This window comes from Drosophila willistoni, chromosome 3R (assembly GCF_018902025.1).
Source record: "Drosophila willistoni isolate 14030-0811.24 chromosome 3R, UCI_dwil_1.1, whole genome shotgun sequence".
NCBI classification, from domain to species: Eukaryota; Metazoa; Arthropoda; class Insecta; order Diptera; family Drosophilidae; genus Drosophila; species Drosophila willistoni.
In genome coordinates, this window is record NC_061086.1 from 33,145,547 (window position 1) to 33,162,225 (window position 16,679).

The window sequence follows — 16,679 nt, forward strand, 5'->3', positions numbered from 1 at the left end:
AATATAAATCTTTTGTCTTGTTGATGTTGATATAAAGGCAAGTAGACGACCTGGCATACTATGCGCTTGCTCACTTTTAATAAATATTTTCACCTGTCTTTAACACAAACTAATTAGCAAATTCTATCTGTAGCTAAAAATCTAAATCAGGTCTTTATTGTTTACCAAATTAGCAAAATTATTGTTGTAATTAGGAATTAAAATTAAGGTTGAGTTAAACAACTTTCTCTAATTATCTCTATCCCCCCTTAGTCTTTTAGTGTTATGTGTAAACATAAGGTGGGTGAATTAACATTTGATATGCGATAATTAATCATTTTGTCACCAGGTGTCAAAACACACACATACACACACACATTAGGCAGGGACTTAGTGATAAGGGCCGTAAGGAAAAATCCCTCTTAACTATCAAAGCGTTGCCACCTTTCTCAGTTAGAGTAATTCATCAAAAACAAAACCATTTCAGAATGAAGTGTGTATGGCATCTTGTATACACTAACTATCGAGTTCAGTGGGAAAACATATTCTTAATATTTAATAATTAAAAGGCATTTGAATTACTAGAATTTAAAATTGTAATCCGAATATTACCAGTTTTATATATCGGAAATTGGATTTAGGTGCATATCAGGTCTGTGTCTTCATATGTTGCGAAATCGTTGAAGACGTTAATATACTCATTTTCCAGGTTCCAAAAAAAAAAGTTCTTGATTTTAATTACTTTTAATCACATCAGAGTATTGGGTTTTTGTTGTTTTTGCTTTTTTTGTTTCCTGTGTGGATATTCCCTAAGACTCATTTATTATGTTGAAAGCGCGTGTATATGTATGTATGTGTTTTTATATGTATGTGTTGCCTAAATTGAGGCTCATTTGTATTTACTTATTGGATTTGGGATTTCTGCTGATGCAGGGGGAATTGCTTCGTATAATTAAGTTTTGCCTTTTGATATATGTACAATGTATATTCTTCTGCTACCTGTCTATCATTTGGATTTGGCATCAGTCACTTTTTATGCAAATGTTTCTCATACATGTGAGTGGAGAAGAAAAAAATACGCAAAAAGAATCAGAGGCGAATCAGAGACGTGACTCCACGTCTGTTGGGTAAAAGTTCAGGTTCTTCTCCATCATCTCATCCCTTCGTTGGCAACATATTCAAATGCATATTGATTCTGCGGTCCATCGGCTGGCTCTCCCCCATCTCCTCATCTCTGCAACTCTCCATTTCTGTTTACAAGTGCCGCAATCATGATACGCATCAGCAAACGAATCTCTGGCCACCTGCACAACAAGCTAGGACGAAATAGAGCACAGCATCGCAGCCAATTCCCTTAGACCAAAAACAAATCTCCGACAAGCAAAAGTGGAAGAAAATTTGCATATTTTCCTTTTTGCTCGTTTTTGCACTTTGCTTTACTTTTGCTTGCTCCTTGTCCTTGTGCTTGTTTTTGCTTTGGCCATTTTGAACCCAATAATACCCAAGTTGATAATACTAAAAGGACCTTTGGTTGCGTTAATGACACCCAATATCCAATGTAGAGCTGCCAAATCGAAGCCATAGGAAAATGTCTACCAAGACGAAAACTACTTATAAGAAGGACATGTTGAAATCTGAGTTTGTGGATAACACAAATGAAGATTGACATTTTTTGTTAAGTTGTGTAAAAGCAAGCTGGCAAGGCGATTGGATTGTGGGTTTAGCAAACGGAAATTGAAAGCATCGACCTAAACAGTATATCAATTCTATTTAAACTGGTGGCATAGAACATTAAGCTTGCCATTTTTAAATAAACAATTCATCAAACCCTTCTCATAGCTTGTATGGTAGACTTGATAACATAAACTTTATCTATTTAACTAGAGGTGTAAGAGACAGAATTACAAAGTAAATTTTCAGAGTAATTGTCATTTTGAGGACTTTCTTTTACGATTTCTAGAACCCTTATAAACTCTTTGTAAACTGCAGTTAACCGACCTGTAGCAAACATGTCCCGCAAATTTGCATGTGCACGCCACAATAAATCAAAAAAGTGCTGCAATTGCATCTACCTCTGGGACCCTCAGTAAGATTGCCAAAATGTGCACCAACTGAACGCTGTGCACACAAAAGGGAGAATGCACAGAGAAAGGAGCATAATAAGATCGAGTTGTCGTTCTTGTCCGACGATTCGAAATTGAATTTCAATGTCAGTTTCAGTCCCCAGCTCACTTTCAGTGTGAACTTCATCATTATCAGACGAAAGAGAAAAGACTTCATAATATTATTTTAGTCCCAGTATGTGTGGACCCCACCCCATTGTTTTGCCATTCTTGTGGGCTTCTTTAGTGGTCCCTTTTTTTCTTAACTTGGGTATAACCATAAAAAATTCAAAATGAATTTTTGTATACGTGTATATCGTAAACATCCGCGAATAAACAAAAAAAGGAGGAAAGGGTAAAAGCTAACCACGTAAACCAAACTAAAACAGAAGCTGTGGGCGATTTTTTATTGAAAACCTTTAAGCAGTCGAGAAAGTCATCTGGCCGGGCAACGCTTCTTGCCATGGGCCAGACATATTTTATACATCGATTATTAGTTGTGTCAGTTATCAGTTGATGTGAATGGATCATCCATACAAAAAAATTGGAAGTCAGAATTTTAAAAGCAAACTGAATTTATGTAAGACAACATATAAAAAATCTATGCCTTTTGAAAATAATTCGAGTTCTCAGCTTTTAATCAATTTAAGTCCGAGATTATTTAATTGCCAATTCAATTATAATATTATAAATCAAATTTGTAGCATGGACTAACATAAATGTTTGATGACGATTTAGCTAGGATAAGAGAAGGTGAAATGTAAGCTTTTGGTTATTGGATAATTGTAGTCATTACTTTACTCTGTGGGACTCTACAAAGTTATTTTAAATGCTAATCCCCAAAGAAATATGTAAGATCTAAAATATTTATTTCCCTTTAGTTTTAATCAAATTATTATTCCGCAGTAGCCTGAACAAACTTTTTGCTTTAAATCAAAGCAAATTGTATCAGCATCAACAGATATGAGTTTGCAACTGAAGTTTACGCAAATACATACATACATATGTATATTTGATTGTATTGAAACAAAATGCCCAAATATAATCCTTTTTCCTGTACAATAGTTTTTGTTGCCACTCAATGTGTGGTATGGAAAATTGAAATTGAAATTGTTTCGCCAAAGCTTTTGTTTGCAAACTGCATATGAAAATATAGTATATATAGATTTTGCTTTTTGTGGGGTTTCCATTTCATTCCATCCCATCCTCTTTGACTTCTTCTCTTGGCATTTGTGTTGCTATTTGCATGCATTTTATCTTGCAATAAAATGTTCTCGTATGTGCTAAAACGATTTTAATTGTTTTTTCTTTTGGCATTTATCTGAGGCACTTTGTCTGATTATATTTGCCAAAGGCTTCACTCCACTTCTCTTCTGTCTTTTTTGTTTTTCTTTTTGCCATAAAAGAAGAATTGCTACATTTCATGTTCATTTTGTTTGGACAACTTGCGTCTCATAAATATTTATGAATATTTTGATGCAAAAATGCAATGCAGCATAATCAAAAGTATGAAAGAGCAGCAAGATACAGACACTAAATCCCAGTGCAATCAAATCAGTCAACAAACGCTAAGGGAGGGTAAAAACCGCCAACGGGTATTACAAGAAGAAGACAGCAAAGAGTGTGAAAATTATATACATCGTTGACAATGAGAACCAGCAGTAAGCAGCAAAAGCTTAAAATAGAAGAGGCAACAGCAATAGCAACATCATAAAAGACAAAAGTAAAAAAGAAATTCCACAATAGCAGATTCACAATGGCGTTTCCATTGGATTTCTAGAAGAGCGTGTTAAAATCTGATGGTTGATGACAGGGCATGGGGAACTTCTAAAGGTAAAGCTCATAATGCAATCGAAATGTTTTGGCATTCTTTTGTTGTCATTGTTTTTATTTTACTTTTGCTGTTATTTAAAAAAGAAGAAGTAATAAATAATGAATTGAATACTTTGCGTATACTTGTATAAATGTGTAGCATGCTTTTAGGCAAAGCACTAGAGACGCGTAATAATACATGAATATATAATAATATCAAACTTCTACAGTTTATTATCATTCAAGTTTAGTCTTTTACAACGAAAATGAAATCTATTTAGATATTCTACTGCTCTGTCAAATGAATTTGGTTCTGATGTTCTGACTCTTAAACTCGCCTTAGCCAACATTTTGCTAAACATAATGGCAATGACAGGATCTCTAACTAAACATGACAAGAGTTGTCAAAAACTTGTTCTCATTTTTGGTAAAATTGACTTTGTTTGCTGTCTTAACAACAATAAAAGCGTCCTGTCAACGCAAGGCAGTGTTTGTTTGATTATACACTTGCATATCTGTATCATAAATAGAACATTCTTAAACAAATGTCTCATGGTTTCTTATTTTTGCTCATCGTGATTCATAAATTATTTCATATCTCATTTCCTTTGCGTGATGCAAATAAAAGAACAAGAAAAACAATAATAATAATACAACTGCATGCACAGAGAAAAGCCGTGTCTGTCAGAGAAACGCCTCTCGCTCTCTCATTCTCTCCCTCTCATTTTCTCTATCTTGTTGTCTGTCAAGACAGCTAGCGGCAATGCAATAAAATTGCTGCTTTACTGGTTTATTATTTGGTTTTCTTCATTTTTTGTTGCTTTATTTTCCATCTTCAATTGGTGTTGCTGCTCGCTGGTAGCTTGGCCAAAGTCAACATAATAATCGTAAGAAACTGCAACTTGAAATTTTGTGATGGAATTTTTCTTTTTGGAGATTTAAGTTGCCTATTTATCATTTTCCAAAGCAAAATAATCAGTTGGCATTCAAAATCATTATCGGAAAGCATGAGTCTAGAATAATTGCAGATAATACTAATAAAAAATGTGAATTTCTTTAAGTACTCTTTAAGTAGGTAGAAGTCTCCATCTTTTACTTAGATTTTTTCACTAGCAATTCCTAAAAAAAAAAACCAATTGTTAATTCATATATAGACTTCTAGCTAAAAGCATCAGTTTTTTGGTTTCTTTAACTAATTGGCAACCTTTTTTAAATAGATGAATAGTAAGAAAAACAAAAACTGTTATCTGTGGGTCTCTACATTTTTCACATTTGAATTAGCAACAATAATGTGAATTCATTTTAATTACATACTTAAACAGAGCACTTCACATTGAGTGTTTTGTTCATTGCCGCTTTGTTTGATTTTATTTGTAAAAACATTCACTTGATATGGCCAATCCAAGGTCGTGCGTGGTATTTGATGATTGCTAAAAGCAAACAAAAAAGTGACGGAACAGCAAAACAATTTTTTAACCAAATAAACTACGAAAGAAAAATGTTCGCTACTTTGTTTGTGTAAGGTGTCTACAAAATGATCTAAAATATGTACAGTTTTTGTTGTTATTTAAAATTTTAAAAAGATTTTATATGCTTGGGTTCTGCAAAATTAAATCAATTAAACCCATTTTAATATTTTATCTTATTCGTTATATTCGGGTTAATACTGCATACAATTTTATTATAAATCCAAAAGTACAATGTTTGATGGTCATTCTATGAACTGACCGGATCGACAATAGAACCAATTGGTGGCGTAGCATACTCCACCTTTTGTCCGAGCATCCCAGTAGGCTGCTTGAACTTTCTCGCTAACAGAATCTGGTCTACCCTCGGGTAAAAAGAACCAAAATTCATATGTGGGATTGTAGGCCAATCTCTTAACGCCTGGCGGTAGTTCACTATAATAAAGAAAATTTTTAGTAATTTGATAGAAAAAGAATTTGTAACAAATCTTACTCTTGATGGCTTCCTGGCACTAGCAGCAAGAAAACCGCAAACGCTATAATGCCCAAGTTGTTCATGTCTTTAGTGTTCAGGCGACGGAGAGTGAATAAAAGTTTCTCGTTGTTGACTATTATTTACGAGACACACGATAAGTTGGTGTAACGTGTTTAAATTTTCGATTTATTTGCCAGTCGTGTATATATCAAGAGTCGTTGCATTTATAGCCAAATACCAATGAAAACGCTGGCGATAAGAACAGTCATGTGGGTACAATCTCGAAAGCAAATTAAATTCGAATTTCATGGTTAATAAAATTTAAATTCACTGATGGCGAACTTTTAGTCATACCATCTAATACCAATATTTCCGTTTTGAAATGTGATGTATGTAAACTTAATGTAATTGAAATGTATTTTATAAGTTGATTGTTTCTACAATTTTCATCTTTATTGGTAAATCTCAATTATATAAATGCTTAAAAATTAAATTTTTTTTACCATTTTACCATTTATAAAAGCAAACTCCACCTTCGTTTTTAGCAGGCTCATAGGCTGTTTGAACTTTGATGCTAACAGTATCTGGTCGCCCATCGGGTGAAAAGAACCAAACATCATATGTGAGATTGTAGGTCAATTTCAGAAATTGGTCCAGTAAAGCACTATAATCATATATAATTGAATTATGATCGTTGGAACTCGATAATGAGAATATTAAATCTTACTCTTGATGACTTCCTGGCACTAGGAGTAAGCAAAGTGCAATCGCTATTATGGCAAATTTATTAATGTCTTTAGTGGTTTAGCTGACGCCAAAGAATAGTCAATGAAAGTTTTTCTTATTTATGTACCCAGATCCCAAAGCGTGAATTGAATATTTGTATAGCTATAATAAGCATAGGTGCTAAGACAAATCAATTCATTCCACTTTCATAACTATTCCTATATTTCATTTGATGAGCCCAAAGAATGATTCCCAAGGGCGTAAGCGATTCTCTATATGTTATGCCTTATTTGCGAGTTTTTGTTTCTACTGTCTTTTTAATCGCTATTATTCATTAATATTTGGATGAATAGCTTATATTACCAGTTTATATTGGCAATTCATTCAATGAATTCGCCTGTTTTACAGTAGAACCATTCTTTATAATAGCAAACTCCTCCTGAGTTTTTAGCATGCTCATAGGCTGTTTGAACTTTCATGCTAACAACATCTGGTCGCCCATCGGGTGAGAAGAACCAAAGGTCATATGTTGGATTGTAGTCCAATTTCAAAACTTGGTCCAGTAAAGCACTATAATAATATATAATTTAAAGATGACTTTTGGAATTTGATAATGAGAACAATAAATCTTACTCTTGATGACTTCCTGGCACTAGGAGTAAGCAAAGTGCAATCGCTATTATGGCAAATTTATTCATGTCTTTAGTGGTTTAGCTGACGTCAACGAATAGTTAATGAACGTTTTTCTTGGTTTTTATACGGAGCACCCAAAGCGTGATATTTAATATTAAAGACGCTTTAATAAGCTTAGGTAACAGGATAAATCAATTCATTCCACATTTCATAACTATTCTTATACTTCATTCGATGAGCTCAAAATGTGAATTTCAAGGGTATAAGCTATTCGTTATATCTCTTCCCAAGTTAACCTTGTTTAAAGTTTTTTAAAAGTTGTATGTCTATTTCATGGCTAACGCCTCGTATGTGTAATTGTATGTTATAACATTCTAGTTTCAACTTTCTAGTATCATGTCTTCATACGCTAACTGAAAACCCTTTTTTGGTCAAATTTATTGGATAAACACTATGAATAAACACATTATGAACATAGAAGAGTGTCAGTAAGAGAAAAAGCTCTTCTTATAGTTGGGTAAATAAATAAACACACAAAAGCGGACGACCCAGTCAAATATCAGAATGGAATAGACAATGCAAAGGAGCATGAGTGTACGTGTGTATTTGTGTGTGTGTGAATATGACTATGTGTGTAAACAAAAAAAATATATAGCTACAACAACACTAACAATTGAATGCATCAGGAGACAATTGCATGCACGTTTTGTAGATTTTTGTGGAACGCCTTCCTAAGCAAATATGTATGTATATGGTTCAGTTTATTTGTTTTAGTTATTTGTGGCAATGTGTGTGAGTGAATGAAAGTGGGCATTAGGCACGCCTCTGCACTTTACCTATATTTCGTTCACACACTGAGAAAAATTATTAGGAACTAATACCTTTGAAATTGCATCAAAAATAAATTTTCAATTTATTCTGTCAAAAGTTAATGAGTATTAAAGATTTCATTTCAGTTATAAGTAGATCGATGTTTAATGATCTTTAGATTTTTTACAAGTGTAGAACAATTTTGTTTTTGGTTTTTTTCACTATTAACATGAGGTTTGCGTGTGTTTGGGGACTGCGGGTGGGGGCATGTGGGTGCAAGCCAACTTGTTGTCATTTGTCATGATTTGTTGCGGTATGGCATGCAATGGCATAATAAGCCAAGCGAACACATTGACACAAAATCTTCTCTCTCTTCTTGCCTGTAGCCTTTCCTTTTGCGCCACCCAATCTGCTTCTTTTACGGTAGTCAACGCTCATACGCCTCGTTGCACGAGTTGCTGCACGACTCGCTTCATTGTTGTGGCATATTGTTTCACATTTTGAATAGCAACAACAGCAACAACAAAATATGCAAAAACCAACACACAGAACGTGTCTGGCATTTTCGGATGTGACATTGCTCTAGATACTGAACCAAATATTTTCTGGCCTTTGTCTTTAGCAATGTATAAAGTGCTTAGAATTTAATTAAATTATAATTGGATGGTTTTGGGCAGGATGCATTTAGCAGTGGTCTAGGATATAGAGAATGCGCACAAAATCCACATAGTTGACTAAGTTTAGCAGTAGTTGAGTTGCAGTTGACTTTTCAGTTTCAATTACTTTTGACCAGACTGAAAATCTAAATTACGTGAACGTTCAAGTGGCCAGCTAGGGGCACTCCATAGACTTCAAGCAAACAAATAAACAACTGGGCGTATGAGTAATGCCCTAAGTGCTTTTTGTATGCCCTTAGCCTTTGAAAAGACAAATGTCCATGGGGTATAGAACGCTTAGCAGCTTAGCCAGGGAGACTTTTTCCGGTTCTGTTGTTGTTGATTTCTCTCTTGCTTTTTGATTAAAGTGCGAACATTTACCAAACAAAAGCTAAAATCAAATCAGCTGAAAAAAAGGAAAAGAAAAATAAAAAATATATATAAAGGAAACAAAGGCACAAACGACCACTTTTTATGCGTCTGTTTGTTTGTTTTTTTTTTCTTTCCCCTGCCTACCATTTTCTCATTTCAATCAGAATTTTTCATGAAAAAGAGAACAAAAACGCCAGGAAAATTACTTTATAGAAAAACATTTGACCGTTTTTTTATATTTTTGCGTCTGCCTGGCAACAAAATTGAATTGTGGCCAACAAAATGAAAATACCAAACAAGATAGTGGTAAATTGTGTGTTTAAGCGGCGTATGAATGTTTGAATTATTATTGGCAAGAATTATGAATTTATATTGCCATGGTTAAAAATGAAACAAAGTGAACGTAGCAATCCCTTAAAGTGTGCTTTATATGTATTAAATTATAGCTTTACTTGACCAGTCTGATGTAAAGTATCTCAAAATCCAAACTCCTGCGTTAACCTAAATTTGCCCCAAATCTTTTCCTTTAATTTAATCTTTTAAGCCATAGTCATACCCTTATCATAAACTGCCTTTGACATCTGGTTTCCATCATCCCAAGCAACTTGGCTTTAATTTGAAATTTCTCTGTGATTTGCACACTTCCTCTTGGAAATAGCCAACAACTACAACAAGGGAGAAAAAATCTAGGGAAAAAATAGACTTTCATTTAAATTCACGCGCCAACTTGTGTATAATAAAGGCAAATATGAAGCCAAGAAAAAAAATGGAAATTGTAAATTCCAAAAGTCCACTTAACAGGGGAAACTGTTGCCCTCAACATTTTTCACCCTGACTCTATGTGTTTGTGAGTGTGTGTGTGTGTGTGCATTAAAACCATTTCCAGGCCCTTGCTCATTAGCTTTAAACAAAAAAGTAAAAAAAAAAAACCAAACTGGAGCCTCCCCAGCTCCATCTCCGTCTGACTCCTGGAGCCTTGTCTGAGCTTTTGGCCTGTACAAAATACTTTCCACATTTTTATGACTGTGACAGCATCGCCAACGCCCGCCACCACCTTTGCCACTTGCCACTACCCACACAAAGCCACCAAACCATTTTTCCAAGAGTTTATGAGCGTGAAAAAATGTTTGCTGGTTTAGGACCTTAAGTATAAACTTGCATATTTATGTCCTGCGCAGAAAAAGAACAGGACAATGACTACAAAAAAATAGCAATTAAAACTCTTCTGGGGCCTGTAAAACAAGCTTATGAAATGGGGAAAAAAATGCATAATCTATTGGAAACTGTTGGCTAAAAAAAAGCAGTTCAATAAAAAAGAAATCGTAAATATGGCTATTGATTTACTTTATCATCCATTTCAAGCCATTGCACTTCGTTTCACTTCTTCAAACTTAATGCATAAGCCGAAGAAATCCTAATCAAGGCAAAAAGTATGTGAAATGACAGGCAACTTTGTTGAATTAAAGTTGAACCACCGATTAAAGGACTAGGGATGGTAACTGTAGTCATTGCCTTATGTAAAAGATTCTGAGCGAAACCAAATGAAGACACAGGCTTATGTTTAATTCATATTTGACTTTGGAGGACTTTGAATCCTTATTATAGATTTGTTTTCATTTCATATTTGTCGGTTAATTCATGTCACGCAACCATCTCTAGAAGCATTACCATTTGGTCTTCGTTTCATTTCGCATTAGGCTAACCATCGCATCAGTTGCGCTTCATTGTGTTTTATTTTGCTTGCTGATGTTGTTGTTGTTGTTGCTGCTGTTGGAGTTTCTGTTGGTGTTATCGCATGTTAACACTTCATGTGAAATGCTAGCCAGTCTTTCCATGTATTTTTGTGTCCCTGTCGGTGTTTGTGTCTCTGCTTGTTGTCCTCATCATCATTGGAATGACCTTTGTATAACTGTGGGCATGTCTCTCTGTGTATGTGTGTGTAAATGTGTGGAAATGTCTGTGTGAATCCCCTAACACGCTTAGTTAGTTTTTGGCTCTCCATCTCTCTCACTCTCTTACACTCTCACACTCACACTTTGCGTGCAAAATGTCAAAATATATTTTACTTGAATTTATGGTCATTTCTCTTCCACCTTCCACCATCTACTTCCTCTGATATTCTCTTCTCTTCGCTTGTGGGATTTGTTTCTTTGCTTATTTTTAGGGATTTGCACGCTTATCACACACAGACACACATACATACTCTCGCTTAGATGCCATACCCGTAGACAGATTCGAAAATATTATGCCACATTTCATTAAAACGTAGCACACACCCACACACACACACACCACCATAACCACATCCACATCCTCTCAAAATGCTTTACAGCCACTTAAAATAGATTAGCTTTCAACGTTTTCTCTTCTTTGTTTTCTTATTTTTTTGTTATTTCACCGAATAGTGAGAGGGAATAGAAGAAATTGCATAATAAATTGCCTAGCCATAACTCTAGTTTGCCCTTTTGTGCGGCTCTTCAATGTCTGTGAATAATAGAAAATCCATTGAAAACATAAGCAACTGTCAATGATTTAATGCTTGAAATCACAGGACTAACAGCAACAGGAAACTAGTTTACGTGACAGTTCAGGCAAAGTTCAAAATGCCTTATACACAATTTGATAAATGAAATGGCCTAAGCCACTTAACACCACACAAACATATCAATAGGCAGCACATCCTACACAAAAAGGAAAAAGCCAATATTAGAAAATTAATATTCGAGTCGAAAGATTTAAATGCGGCTCGGCTACACCTTTTGCCCTTTATGACAATGATTTTACATCACCTTTGAAACACTCTACGATTCATTGTTTTTGCACTTAAAAAAAAAGACGCATACCAATGCATTGGTTCTCAGTTACAGCAGATCGCATATGTATATGCTTCGTATTTCTTTGCTTTTACTCTGGAAAAGCAAAAGAACTAACGCAACTGGACAATTTCAAACAAAAAGGTCACACACACGTGGGCCATCCGCTGTTCTCCATCATCATCGTCATCATTGCCTTCATCATGACAGTCCTTGTGCCTTTTACTTTTTTCCACCATACTACCCACAAAAGGGTAAAAATATTAGCCAGCACTCAATCGCTCAACTGAACAGAGCAATAAAAAAAAAAGGGTCGAAAAATGTAAAATGGTTTGTTTATTCAAATTTCTATTAGCTTTGAGAATGACGCAAGAAATTTTCAACCTAGCATTAAATGTGTGAAATGTAGTAAACTTTAACGAAAAGCCTCTCATTATAAATTGTAATTATAATTTTAGTTCGGTCTTGTTAAATGACTATAACGTAATCGCAGAATCCTTACTCATTTATAAAAAATAATAATTCTCTCAATTCAAACCTGAAGTTTAAGATTCTATGTACACATATTTGATTTCAAGTCACCTTAAGACAGTATACTTTATGAATAACAGCTAGTCAAGGACTTCTGTCTATTTATAGCAAACATATTCCTCAGCACCTGCCGAAAACCTAACAGAAATGTTTTGAATATCTTAATAAAATGTTTACGTTTCCCGTCTCTACTTCTCATTTTCTCTTTCGCTTTGCTCTCTTCCCTGTTTTGACTTGAATAAAACAAAAACATTTTTGTGTATTTATCTTGTGCTCGGCACACATAACAATCGAAAACAAAATGAACAGCAGCTTCCACTCACACACACATACATACAATAAGGAATGCCCTGAAAAGTATGCTATAAAATATTTACAGTGCCTTTGCAAATGGCGTGACTTGAAAATTTGTGCAATGCTTCACTTTACTGGCTATTGCCAATGTCAGAAATCAGCCCCCGCGGCCTCAAAATTCAATTCATGTTTGGTAATAAGCGCATTGGCATGCTAAAATATCATAAACGGACCAAATGTTATGCGCACAATTTACAAAATATTCATTGTGAATTTCACTCACAATCAAGCCTGAATTTCACATTTTGTAATAAAATGCAGTTGTAGTTTGTAGCCTCATTTATCACCTGCATATATGTGTCTATATGTGTGTGTTGTATAATTTTTTATATTTGCGTTTTACCAGGGTTAGAGCTAGTTAAGTATATATTTATGTGAATGTATGTGTGTGCTGTATGATCAATTGTTTACCTGCCCCCAAAATGTTGAATATTTGAATAGCCCTCTGGCTAGCCAATTGTGCTCACCATCACTCTCTTGCCCCTCCCTCCAATTGGCTGTTTCGCTCTGCTTCCAGTATATGTCTGATGACAGTTTAAGACGATAAAATGCAGTCAACTAAAGTGATGTTTTAGGGTTATGCAAGCCAAAATGACTGAATCTAGTTTGCGGTAGCAATAACGAGCGGTCAACCTAATGCTTTTGTAGCGTCTAAAGCATTTCATGAACTAAATTTGCTAGATTTTTAGTGAATTAGAACTAAATAGTTGGTCTAAAAATTTGTTTGTATTTTTCAATAGCTTTAACTTATTTTTTTCTACATCACAAACCCATTTTGCCTGTGTTTCCACTCAGCCAGAGGCCATGACTAATAGCCATGAACAAAACAATTCGATTAGCTTAACTAAATCATAGGCAATTGTAGCGGAGTCCATTTCCTCTCTGATTTTCAGTTCACCCCCAAAAGCAATGTTTGCTTCAAAGGAAACTTTTGGTGTGTTCCACCTCCACATTGCCACACTGCCAGTGTTCATCCTTCTGCACCTTCAACCACTAGGGGTCGATACCAATAAAAGCGGACGTACGTATTCAAACGAGTTATCCCCTTTCAAATCTCTTCCATTTCCTTTGGTCTTTTAGCCTGTGGTGAGAATGAAGTGCGAGCCTGTATGCCCTGCCATGAGGCAACTTGCTCTGTGCCCTACTACTATGATCCTGACTGTTACTTTAATAGAATTTGTAAACTCGGTTGTGGCTGTCGATTTGGTTTTATACGCAATGATAACACCATGATATGTGTCCCCTATACCGAATGCGATAAAACAGACACTAAAAATAGTAGAAGGCGCCTACCATTTGAAGTGGCAAGCAAGGAGAATTTTGATTTTAATCTTAAATCGGTTGAATCGAAAAGTGTGAAATAGTTTTCAGCTTTTTCTCCAAATTGCAAAAACATATTAGATACACAGTAGCTTTCGTCATGTCAGCAGCAAATAAACAAAAATTACTAATTATAAATATATTTGCATTCATTTTGATTTTCCCTTGTCTCTTGTGGGCGCAAGAGCTAGAGAAGGGCGTGGAATATGGTGAATTAAAGTCGAAAACACGTAAGCAAATTCATTCTGTGAAATGTATACAAATATTTTATAATTCTATTTTGATTTAGTTTGCGCTGAAGATATTTTGGGAACAAATGAAATATGTTATTAAACTTTCCCCAATGGAAAATTAATTGAAAAATGTCTATTGTATGTTGTAAATAAAGCGATAAACCAAATTGTATGTTAGTCTATGACACGCCTCTCTGTATTTTATAACAAAAACACCCGCCCAAGCACTTACTGTTCTGGTTTTCATCAATTTACATGCTGCTGCAAATTTTTTACGGCTTTGTATTCTTTTTGTTCCGGTTTTTCGAGGTTTTTATGGGACAACAACCAACCAACATGAAATTGTTGTTTTGTATCTTAAGTTACTCTCAGTTTCTATTTCATTCCTTCTTGTTTTTTTTTTTTTTTTGCTTCTTTGTCTTTCATTTTTAGCACAAAAGTTTTATTGTTTATTTTTGCTGTACTTGAAATTTACGACTTTCGTTCTCTCATTCAGTTCTGACACAGTTCTTTAAGGACGTTTCCTTCTCCATATCTCCATATGTGTATGTGTGTGTATATGTATATAGATCCCCGAGTTCATAAAGCATACAATCTTAAATCTGAGTTCTTGCCTCCATTGGTCGCATAAATATTAATTTAGTTGCTATTACTTTTGCGGGTTTTTTGTTTGTAAGAACTTTGCTTTATGCTGGCAAATTATGACTGTGACATCAAATAAATAGCTTCATTCAGAAGTTGAAGTGATTTTATTTATTTTTCATTGCGACTTTTTCATTTTAATCAAATGAATTGCATAGATAAACGCACACAAATTGACAAATTGAAGATGTTTTTGACTTCTGTGTGCTTGTGTGTGTGTGTGTATGTATCAATTTAAACAATTAAATTTTACTTAATTAAACGCAAGATATATTTTTAACGTAGACATCTAAATTATTGGATAAAAATTAAACTCTTCTTGTAGAAAATGTATCCAATGCTCTACAAATTCAAATGAATTACAAATTTATATTGTTTCATTCAAAAATATTGATTAAATTTAATGAAATTTTAATTAACCAAGAGGCAAAAAGATATGTTTCCTCTCATGTCAAGTTACACATTAACTAGCACTAAATTGACAGCTGTCGAATGTTTATTAATGATTTTTTTTTTGTTTTTTTTGCTTTTAAAAACTTTTAAATTGTGCAGGTGTTTGTACTATTATATCTAGCCCAACCAGACTGAAAACTTGCCCTAATTGTCAGCTCATCAATTGTCAATTAATGTCAGTACATTAGATATAAGAGACAGTTCAATGATTATTTAACCTTATCAATTTTGAGACCCAAAGAGTATAAAATATGATAAAAACTATAGAACTTAAAAGATCCTTAAGACGTGAAAATAAAATTCTTATCAAATCGTGCACCGACACTAACAAATTTACATTAACAAATTTATTTCACATTAACAAATTTATATTATGTATATTAAATTAAATATTGCCAAAACTGTTTAGTCATTTATAAACCTAAAAACCAAATGCATAAGTTATAAACAGCAGACACATACAATTCCAAAAAAAAAACTATACACAAAAAATAAACTCATATATGGAGAGTGTATTTATGTATTTATATAATGTATTTTTTCCATTTCCGCTATTTTGGGCGAATAAGTGCCATTAAATGTTTAGCACTTCCGCTGCTAGTAGATGATTGTTAAATATTTAACAATATACAGAAACATACACAATCAAGCAGATATCTCAACTGGGCATAAATTTCTAACAAATTCGCCGCAAAATGATTACGATTATTATATATATATGTATGTATACATATATATGTGTGTGTATGTACATATGTGTGTTTGAATTTAAGTATCATAATGCTGCCAGCAAGGACCACAATAGCAACAGCAATTTGCTGTCCATTTCAATGTAATTTTTATGGCCAGAGCATAAAAAGCAATTAAAGCGGCAGGCAAAGTGCTCACACACATTCACAACCACTCAAATACATATACACATGTGAGGCTGTGTGTGTATGTGTGCCGAGGAAATTGTTATAATACTCTTTTTTTATTATTGGCAGCCATTTTAGTTTCGTGATTCTCTGAGCCGACAAAATAAAATTAAATTACCCATTAGCGGTAGATTTTCGTCTCATAAAATGCAATTTGTTAATTTTATCATAATTTTCATATATGTAGACACATATACATACATATATTTGGTAAACTGAACAATTGGCATAGTATTTAAATTCCATATAACATAGATGATTCAACTAACATGATTCTTTGAGGCTTAAGCAATAGTTTAGTTAGAAACTTGTCGGGTTTTAGTTTTTTTTGTGGCAAAAAGTTTTTGCGCCCAATTCAAAGTGACCAAAAAGTTTATACGCATTC

At 34.1% G+C, this 16,679-nt stretch overlaps 1 protein-coding gene and 2 long non-coding RNA genes across 4 annotated transcripts; 1 reads left to right on the top strand and 2 right to left on the bottom strand.

The window, feature by feature from the left end:
• Positions 1-5,547: 5,547 nt before the first annotated feature.
• Positions 5,548-6,037, bottom strand: LOC26529713. The gene is made up of 2 exons (XM_015177116.3): positions 5,853-6,037; positions 5,548-5,794 (listed from the first exon to the last, which is right to left on the bottom strand). The coding sequence occupies exons 1-2, from the start codon at positions 5,915-5,917 to the stop codon at positions 5,605-5,607; spliced, it is 255 nt and encodes an 84-aa protein (XP_015032602.1). The 5' UTR covers positions 5,918-6,037; the 3' UTR covers positions 5,548-5,604.
• A 2,101-nt stretch (positions 6,038-8,138) lies between these two features.
• LOC124459712 lies at positions 8,139-13,940 on the bottom strand. 2 transcript variants are annotated; one of them, XR_006953752.1, is made up of 2 exons: positions 13,197-13,940; positions 8,139-9,065 (listed from the first exon to the last, which is right to left on the bottom strand). It is a non-coding gene; the product is annotated as an uncharacterized LOC124459712 (long non-coding RNA). The 2 variants fall into 2 exon arrangements; XR_006953753.1 differs by having other exon boundaries at positions 13,141-13,940.
• A 161-nt stretch (positions 13,941-14,101) lies between these two features.
• On the top strand, positions 14,102-14,464 carry LOC124459711. The gene is made up of 2 exons (XR_006953751.1): positions 14,102-14,279; positions 14,339-14,464. It is a non-coding gene; the product is annotated as an uncharacterized LOC124459711 (long non-coding RNA).
• The last annotated feature ends 2,215 nt before the right edge of the window (positions 14,465-16,679 follow it).